Genomic DNA, 9,209 nt, shown 5'->3' with positions numbered 1-9,209 from the left:
GGGGTGTTCCCTGGATGGCAGTGGCAAAAATCAGAGTGCCAGCTGAGCGCACAAGTTCCTTTCCAGGAGACGCCAGCAACCTCGAGTGAGGCAGAGGGAGAGTGCAAATATGGCTCTTTTTTTGGAGAGTATTCCAGTAGGCCCCTAGAGGTATGTTAATGTAGATGCCTGCCCCTCAGGCTGAAGCTGTTTTTTTAAAATAAGCAAATAGGCCTCTTTCACAGAAAGACTGGGCACTTTTCACTCTGCTGCCTCTGTACTGTGAACTTTCTCAGTTTACCATAGCCTTGTTGGTCTTGTGGACACAAAGATATTTTGGGGGCTTGTATGTGAGGTGCAGGTCTTAAAAGTTGGGATGCCAGGTGTGGGGTTCAAACCCTTTGCTCTTCATGGAGAAGCTCAGGGTTGTAAGCTCCCTCCTGATCGTGGGTCACCACATGGGGGGGTGGGATTTATGGCGAGATTGTCTTTTAACCTCTCTGACTCATTTCAGTGTGTTTTTAAAAAAATTATTTGTTTATTTATGTATGTATGTATTTATTTTTGGCTGCATTGGCTCTTCGTTGCTGCACTCGGGCTTTCTCTAGTTGTGGCGAGCGGGGGCTACTCTTCGTTGTGGTGTGTGGGCTTCTCATTGTGGTGGCTTCTTTTGTTGCAGAGCACGGGCTCTAGGCACGCAGGCTTCAGTAGTTGTGGTATCTGTGCTCAGTAGTTGTGGCTTGCAGGCTCACCACAGGCTCAGTAGTTGTGGCGCATGGACTTAGTTGCTCTGCGACATGTAGGATCTTCCAGGACCAGGGCTCGAACCTGTGTCCCCTGCATTGGCAGGCGGATTCTTAACCACTGTGCCACCAGGGAAGTCCCTTCAGTGTGTTTTTTTCTCTTAGTTACTTTTTTTGGGTTTCTTTCAGAGGAAATCGTTCTGTATGTAGCTGTAGATTTGGTGTGTCTATGGGAGGAGGGTGAGTTCAGGATCCTCGTATGTTGCCATCTTGAATTGGAACTTATCAACTTTTCTAAATAACTGTCTGTTGTATTTATCATCTGTCATTTTGCCCACCCAGCACCTATTCCCCTTTTTCCTTGGAGAAACTTCCTGTTCGCAGTCTCTCCTACCTGTTTCTGGCTCCAGAGGTGGTCATGTGGTACTGGCTTGGCCAATCAACCCATCTTACTCTCTTGACTATAATGTTTGGTTCAGTGACGGGCATTTGCCTCAAGTCAGGCCAGTAAGAGCCAGTGACTCTTCTGGGATGTCTCTTGGAATTATTGGAAAAGAGAAGCTCTTTTTTTCTCCTGGGCTTGAAATTAGTAGTATGTACTGCTTTCAGTCTGCTGTGGCTGGGAGTCACTTTGCCATCTCCTCATCTCTCTCTTCCTGAGAATGCAGGCGATGCAGAAGAAAGACAAGTGTGCACAGGAGACCCCAAGCCCTTCTGACACTGTATGATCTCTAGGGAGCAAACACCCCTGCCTCATGCAGTAAGAACTATCTCAGCTTTTCCAATGACTTGAGACAATATACTTTGTGGCTTTAGGTTGAATTGCTTTTTGCCACTTGTAATCTCCAGAGCCTTGACTGTGTCAGGTATTGTCATCCTGTTTTCTAGATGGGGAAATTGAAGTTCCTGGTGAGGTTGCCAAAGTCAAGCAGCCATGCTGGAGGAGAGGATGTGGTGATCTCCAGGGCAGGTGGAGCTGGAGAGGGAGGCCTGCCCACTTCGATCCTCCCTGCTCTCAAGCCTCAAGGCTTGCCTCACCCCCTACCTCCTACAGGAGCTGGCAAACAGGGACGTTTACAGAATCTATTTACAGAGTCCTGGTCTGGAGCGCTCCTGTCCCTGCAGGGCTTTACAGGGTTATGCTGCCGACCAGGTTATCATGGCGTCGTTACTGAGAGTTGTTCCAGCACCCTCATCATGTCGTGAAGCTGGGCTGCTTGTGACTTCGACTCATACCGTCTTCACTCACCTTTGACAGACCACAGACACATCCTCAGTGCTCATGTCTCGATTTGATAACCTTCCATGCTCCTTTTGCCGGGGCCTAGCTGAAGGGGAGAGTTCCCGGAAATGGAAGCGTAACGTTTTTACTAATCCGTTCTTTTATTTCCCTGCCAATGGAGACCCAAAGATGAATGTCCCCTGCCCCACTGTTTTGTGTGTGTGTCACCTAAGCATGTTGAGTTCATAATGCATGGCTCTGAATCCTTTTGCAATGACTACATAGTAAGGACAGTGACAGTGGCACCCCATTGCTGGAAGTGTCTCAGTCCCAGTTTGCCATCAGTAATGGTGTTCTAAATACTGGTAGAGACCATCAGTCTGCCATGTGTTCCCACAAAGGGACCATCCTCCCTTGGGCGGGCCACTGTTTCTGCCCATTTAGTACCCCTACCTCCGTCTTCCTTTGGACATGATTCCAGCCGACTGTTCAATGAAGGATCCGATTAATCCAAGCCAGGGTTTCCCGGTCTTAGGATGACTGTACGCTGGGCAGGATAATTCTCTGCGGTGGAGGCTGTTTTGTACACTGCTGGACGTTGAGCAGTATCCCCGGCCTCCATCCACTAGATGCCGGTAGCACCCTCTGCCCTGGTCATACAAAAATGTCTCCAGGTGTCGCCAAACGTCTCCTGGGGTAGGGGTGGGGGCAGAGTCTCTCCCAGTTGAGAAGCTCTGCAGTGGACTGACACAAAAGGGAACTTGAGAGAGATCGATAGACCCAGAGGTCCCAAACCCGGGAGGAGGGGCTCCTTGGTCTAAGCATGGAAGATGGAGGCTGTGGGTTCCTGGCCAGGAACACCCAGGCTGTGTGACATAGCACGTGCTGCCCAAAACCTAACCACTCCCCAGACCCCTACCGCCCATTTCAGGTTTTTTTTTTTACACTGAAACGTAGGAAGCCAATGTCAAGGGCATCTTGATGGGGGCTCAGGGCACCCAGCCTGTGTGGCCCTGTCTTGCTGAGGAAATACCAGGGGAAGAAGTACAGGCCTGGGTCCTTTTCCAACACTTAATGCATCTGCTGCCTACCAGTGTCTTGCTTCCAGTGGGATTCTTCACAGGGAAGATAAACTGTCATCTGCCAGGGAAGTGAAGGTGACCTTCAGCTAGCCGGTAGTGGCCTTTGAACCCTCGGCATTGCTCATTCAGAATGGCCATGGGCTCCCAAGGATGCCCCAGGGCTGGGAAGCTGAGGGGTGAGCTCCGCCCGCCTCCCCTCACTCACTAGTCCTCTCGTAGTGCTGTCTTGTTCTTGGCATCACCTCTGGCCTCCTAAGAAGCTTGGGCTACCCACCTCCCTCGGATGCCACCTGGGTGAGAGCAGATAGCTACTGAGTGCCACAGGGTCGGGCTTCCTGCTTATTCTGTTTCTTCTTCACCCCACCCCGTGTCTAAATTCTTCAGAGGCCTTCCTCAACTTCACTGTGTAAAGTAGCCACCAGCTAATGTGTCAGGTCATCTCTACTTTTTTATATTATCTGATGTTTTCTTTGATTGTTTGCTGATTGACACTCAGTTAAAAATTAAGCTCCAGGAGAACAAGGACTTTGTCTGGGTCATCTTCGTAGCCCTCGGTGCCTAGACCAAAACCTGGCACGTAGTAGATCTTCAGTAAATGCTTGTGAAAGAAGTGACAAAAGGAGGGGGTTTAATTAGGCATTGGAGTTCCCAGGAGGAGTCTTCCTTCACATCTTAATAAGTGTGCTCTGTGTTGGAGCGGCTCCCCGCTCTGTGACCCTTGTTCCCCTGTCTGTGACCATACATAACACGTGCCCTGCAGACCTTAAGCCATGTGTTGGAGCTTCTCTCCCATGTCTCTGGGGAACTCTGGATCCATTTTTCCCACTTCATGGTGCAAGAAACCAATTTTTTTCCACTTGCTCCACACCAGACTTGCCCAAACCCCAGGAATGCAGTAACCTTTGCTCCAGGGAGTGTGAAGGTCAGGAGTAAAAATAAAGCACACACCACAGAGCAGCGCTGAGGTTATGGTATTCACGAGAGCATCTGATAGCTCTCCTGTGACTCATCCATTTATTTTAATGATATCAGCATATGACAGTCTGTTGGGAAAAAAAAAACCGAAACACATTATTTATCCCATACTGGGGAAGTGGCGCTATTACATTGTTTTAAAAAACATCTTAAAATTTTCCCTCTTAGAAATTTGTTGAGTTAGAGAAAGAAGCTTTGCCAAATGCCCCATTCTGGCTTTGCTGGCCTTGCTAGCTGGCATCTCTCATCAACTTTCCCCAAGTGTTTCCTTTGGCTCTGTCTAACCCAGACTGGGAACGTGGATAAGTGTCACCAAACCAGATAGTGCCCCAGCTTCCCGGCCATCTGGGTGCACCGGGAGACGGCGGTGGGGGAAGGTGAAGGATACTTTCCTGGCCACCAAGAAGGTATTGGAGGGCCTGTCTCAGGCTTCATTCTGCCTGGATGCCCCCTGTGGAGTCGCAGGAAGAACTTTGGCCTGCGTAGGCACCTGGGTCTCTTCCTGCCCCTGGTGTTCATTTCCTGGATGACCTTGGTCTCTGGTCTGGACTCGCCATTTCTCTGATTCTCGGTGTTCCCAGCCACCAGGGACCCCCTTGGGTTCCTCCCACTCTGATATCTGGGAGCCTGTGGGCCTTTGGGGGCAGGTCCTTTTACACTAGGGGCTTCTGCTCCCAGCAATGGCACTGCGTGGCTTCTCGGCCTGAGGCCTCAGCCTGCTGATAGCTTTGTATCCGGTGAAGGGCAAGGTTAGCTCATTCCCCATCCTGGCCACTCCTGGGTTCCTGAGGGTCATCCTGGGGGATTTTCTCCTCTTTCCCTGGCCCTAGGAGACCTCCCTCCCTTTCCTTGCCTCCTTCCTCGTTGTCCTCCTCTCTGTCACCTTTCTGAAGTGTCAGACTCAGGTTCTTTTCTGTGAAGTTGAAAAGGCAAAGCCATCTTGTACAGAGGGCCTTTTGGCATGTCAATAATAACAGCAACAATAGTAATTAACAATAACATCTTACATTTAAGGTTTTTAGTTTACACTTTACAAAGAGCTTTTAAATACATTATCTCACTAACTATTTTGGGGTCCCTTGGTTGAGTCAAGAGGGACACTCCCTTCCCCTTTCCCTGAACCCTGCTCAGGAGGGGAACACAGCCCGAGCCCCTTCTTCTGCACACATGCACATCCTCACGCACAGGCGTTGAACCATCATGTGTGCAAATTAACCAGCTGAACTTTCTGTCCCATGGGACTTCCTGTTTCTAGAATTTGGCTGCTCAGGAGAGTTTTCATCTCCAGTTGTTAGAGAAACTTCATTTTGGGGAGGATTTTCTTAATGGTTCTGAGTTTGGCATTTCATAAATTCAGGGCTACCAAAATTGAGGGGAAGGCTGAAAATCACCCCCAAGCCACACTGAGAGAAAGAACCCTGCCCTTTGGCTGTCTTGGCCGACTGTGGCTGGATTCGGGGTTGGGCCCAGGGGTGACTAGCAGAGAAAGGCCTCAGATTCTTTGGGGAGGCAGAGGGAAAGCTGTCAGCTTGGTGAGTCCTCCCAGAAAGTCAGGGACCCTGGGTGGGGCTCTCAAGATGGCAGGCTGAGTGGGCTTTGTGCTGGGTGGGGAGAGCTAGCTAGGAGTGCTGGTGGTAGAAGGCGGCTCAGGACCACCTGCTTACGTGAGGAGGGCTGGTAGGGCCTGGGGGATGGGAGGGGTATTGGGCAGATCCCATGACACCCCTTCCAGGGGTGAGCTTCTGAGCTACCACAAATACTTTGTGACCCATCCGGAAATCAGCATCGTCTAGCCTCAACAAACTGAAGTCAGCAACCAGGGAAGCCCCAAGGCTATTTTGGGTGGCAAAGCCCTATCTGTTCTTCCAGGCCTTTCTCTACTTTGCCACCCGTTCTCTTCAGAGCTTGTTCTGCTATTCCCCCACTCAAAAACCCCTGCTGGGGCCCTGTGGTCCAGCCTGCCACACACGGCTCTCTGCGGTCGAACCCCTGCTTCATGTCTACCTCATTTATCCCTGCTCCCCAGTGTGCATCCACACTCCTGCCACCCCAGACCTCTGACTGCTCCCCAAACATGCCAGGTCTTTTCATATTCCCTTGCTTTTTAATAGGGCATTCATGGAAAGTTCAACTCCCTTTCCTGTGCCCAGGCAAAGTCCTATTCATCTTTGAAGACCCAAGATAGGAAATTCCTTACTCTGGACAGGTACTTCCATATAATAAAACAATTGTCCATTTCCATGATTGTTTCTGCCTCAGACTGTAGGAACCTTAGAGGTGGGACCTCTTTCCTTCCCCTGAGGAGCAAGTCCTGGAGTTAGACAGGGTGGGCCCAGGTCCCGGCTCTGTAATTTATTAGGCATCTGCTCTTGTGCACGTTATCTTCTCCATGCCTCAGTTTACTGAACTGTAAAATGGGTTAGCAACGCCTTTACTACAGGGTGGTTTTGAGAATTAAGTGAACATATATTATATATTAATATATATAAATTAGAATGGTACCTAATGTATAATGTAGTAAGTACTAAGTCAGTCAGCCATTAATATTTGAAACAGTCATCAATAAGGTACAGTAAGTACCTGGAACGTGATGTATATGTATAGTACATATAATTTATGTATTTTACAGTAAATTCCTCTTATCCCTCCCTCTCTCTCTTCATGCCTCTCTTTTTGTTGTTCCTCTCTCCTTCCCCCTTCCTTCCGTTTTCCTTCCTTCCGTTTTCCCTCCTTCCTTCCTCCCTCCTTTCCTTCTCTCTTCTCCCTCCATCCCTCCCTCCCTCCTTCCTCCCTTCCTTCCTCACTTCCTCCCTCCCTTCTCTCTCTCTTCTCCCTCCTTCCTTCCTTCCCTCCCTCCCTCCTTGCCTTCCTATCTGCCACTTGCCTTTTGTTCCTCCGTCTTCTTTTCTTTCTCCCTTCTTGATTCTTTGAGCCTTTGGCTCGCCATCAGTCCTCAGAGAACCACTGGGCTCCTCTGGGGATGCTCAGAGCTGGATGGTCCACTGGGCCCTACACTCTCCTCCCTGACTCTTCTGCAGGGGAGGCTCCTGGGGGAGGGAGCAATGGGTGCAAGACGGGGGTCGGTGTGAGCTGCTGAGCCCCTGGACCATCTGCCCTAGCCTGACTGGGGTGGAAAGGGGCAGACGAGGGTGGGGAAGAGGCAGGGGCAAGTCCCCTTCAGGAGGGCTGGCAGTTCCTGGAGTGGAGTCTGGGCTAGACAGGCTGCCCTGGCTCACACCCCCTGATACGTAAGTCCCCCAGTCTAGAATCTTTCTGGATACCAAGGAGGTAGAACAAGGAACGAACAAGGCAGAATGAGAGCAGGAAAAATAGCAGAAAAAACCGTTTCCTTTTCTGGTAGGGGTTCTCTGATGAACTTGAACTGCCCGCATCTCCTGTGTTTATGCTGTTCTGGAGAAGGAATCTAGAGTTTTGAGTCTAGGCTCTAGGCTTGGCTCGTTCACTTATCAGAGATGTGGCGTAAGGAGAGTTACAGGGCTGGAGCAAGGCCTCAATTTCCTTGTCTACGAAATGGGGTTATATCGCTTCCTTTCGCCGGGGGCAGGGGTCGCACGGAGAGAATAAGGTGCAGTGTGGATATGCTCGGAAAAGTGGTACAGACGGGCAAGGGGTCTTCGTCATCATGACGGAGGCCTGGAGGTTTAGGTGTCAGAGGCCTAGCTACCCCATGGCAGGAGCCTCCCAGAACTTGCCAGTGAGCCGGGCTGCCTGCTCTCCTAGTGTCGCCTCCCAGTACGAGGTTGGCTGAGGGAGGAGAGTGGTTCAGAACTTCCAGTGGAAGGGCCAGTGCTGGGGCTTGAGGAGATGGGTGACCCCTGCGTTCCTGGAGGAGCAGCAGGGGGACTGCCTTCCTGGGGAGGGGCAGGAGAAGGGCAGCTGTTTTCAGATTTGGCAAAACAGGCTCAGATGAAGCCTGTGGAGGCGTTCAGACAGTCCTGTAATGGAATCAGCGGCAGCCAGGATGGGGAGGGGGTTTGCAGTGGGCTCAGACCCTGCAGGGGCCTGGAGCACATGGGCGGCGGCCGATGCTTTGGGTCCCAGGGAGAGTCAGTCAGAGGCCAGTGCTCAGCGGCGTTTCCTGGAAGAACTGGGCATCCTGGGCTTCAGCAACCAGGACTGAAAAGCTGGGTGCTTGTAGGGAAGGAAAAGTCATTAAAAATCGGAAGAAACGAAGAAAAACCTTTTCCTTTGCTCTTTTCCTCTTCTCGTTCTGTTTCCTGAGCTCAGTAAGCAGATTCTGCTTTCTGCCGACCTAATGACGACAGTGTTTGTTTCCTAGACGTATAAACCTCCTCCTTCCTTCTCAGGCTATCACTTCTTTATGCTCATCCTTTCGTTTTAAAACATTTTTATTAGCCTTTTTTCTTAAAACTTTTAACAGCTGTTTATAAAAACACGACAAATACACAACACAGAACAAAAAGGTCGGTAAAAATAACTCACTATATGGTACATATACTCAGATGGTGTGATATATTTATATAATAAGAGATGAAAATAGTCACTTTCCATAATAAAAATAAGTTCTATTTTTTGTTTATTTTACAATATACTTAATATTCTCTTCTTTTGCTTCCTTTCCAGCTTCTACTGCTTCACTGCGAATCTCGTGGGGGGGGGGTCCCACGTGGCCGTCCCCACCCACCTGGCTGGAGTCCGGGAGGCGGAAGGGCTGCGGGGGCCTTAGGAACACGGGCGGCAGCCGCACTCTAAATGTCTCTCCACCTCTTCCACGAACGAGGAGCCGTCTGTGCACTGGAACACGTATTTCCGCCGCTTGCTACGGGTGGGCTGGCAGCACTGGGGACCGCAGCCCCCGTGACATTCCATTAAGGGCACCTTGGAGGCCGTGGCACACGAGGCATAACCTTTCTGGCGGCGGATCACCTCTCGGACTACCCCCCCCAGGCATGGAGTCTCTGCAGAGGGCGGAAGAGGTAAGGGCAGGGCATTGGGGCTGGAGAGGGCTGTCCAGGGTAGGCTGCTCTGAGACACTCGTGGGCCGAAGCCCGTGCGTACTTACTCATTCACTCATCCATCCGTCTCCCCGCCCACCCTGCCATAACCCATCTCACTCTTCCACAAATACTAAGTGCCTTTCTGTGCCAGCCTCTATACTAGGTTTAAAACTAAGCCCTGAGGATAGCAGGGTGACAAGAGCAGGCTTGGTCCTTTCCTTCAAGGAAC

At 50.6% G+C, this 9,209-nt stretch overlaps 1 protein-coding gene across 2 annotated transcripts in view; it reads right to left on the bottom strand.

The window, feature by feature from the left end:
- Positions 1–6,880: 6,880 nt before the first annotated feature.
- SLIT3 (slit guidance ligand 3) overlaps positions 6,881–9,209 on the bottom strand; it is a 597,102-nt gene continuing 594,773 nt past the window's right edge. For both annotated transcript variants that reach the window (XM_024753367.1, XM_024753366.1), the window contains one exon: positions 6,881–8,941. In XM_024753367.1, coding sequence (XP_024609135.1) covers positions 8,706–8,941 — 236 coding nt within the window. In that variant the 3' untranslated portion in view covers positions 6,881–8,705. The remainder of the gene's footprint in view (positions 8,942–9,209) is intronic.

Source organism: Neophocaena asiaeorientalis, unplaced genomic scaffold, assembly GCF_003031525.2.
Source record: "Neophocaena asiaeorientalis asiaeorientalis breed wild unplaced genomic scaffold, Neophocaena_asiaeorientalis_V1.1 scaffold268, whole genome shotgun sequence".
Lineage (NCBI taxonomy): Eukaryota > Metazoa > Chordata > Mammalia > Artiodactyla > Phocoenidae > Neophocaena > Neophocaena asiaeorientalis.
Note: the sequence above shows the minus strand (reverse complement) of the source record. Positions and strands in the feature narration are given on the sequence as shown.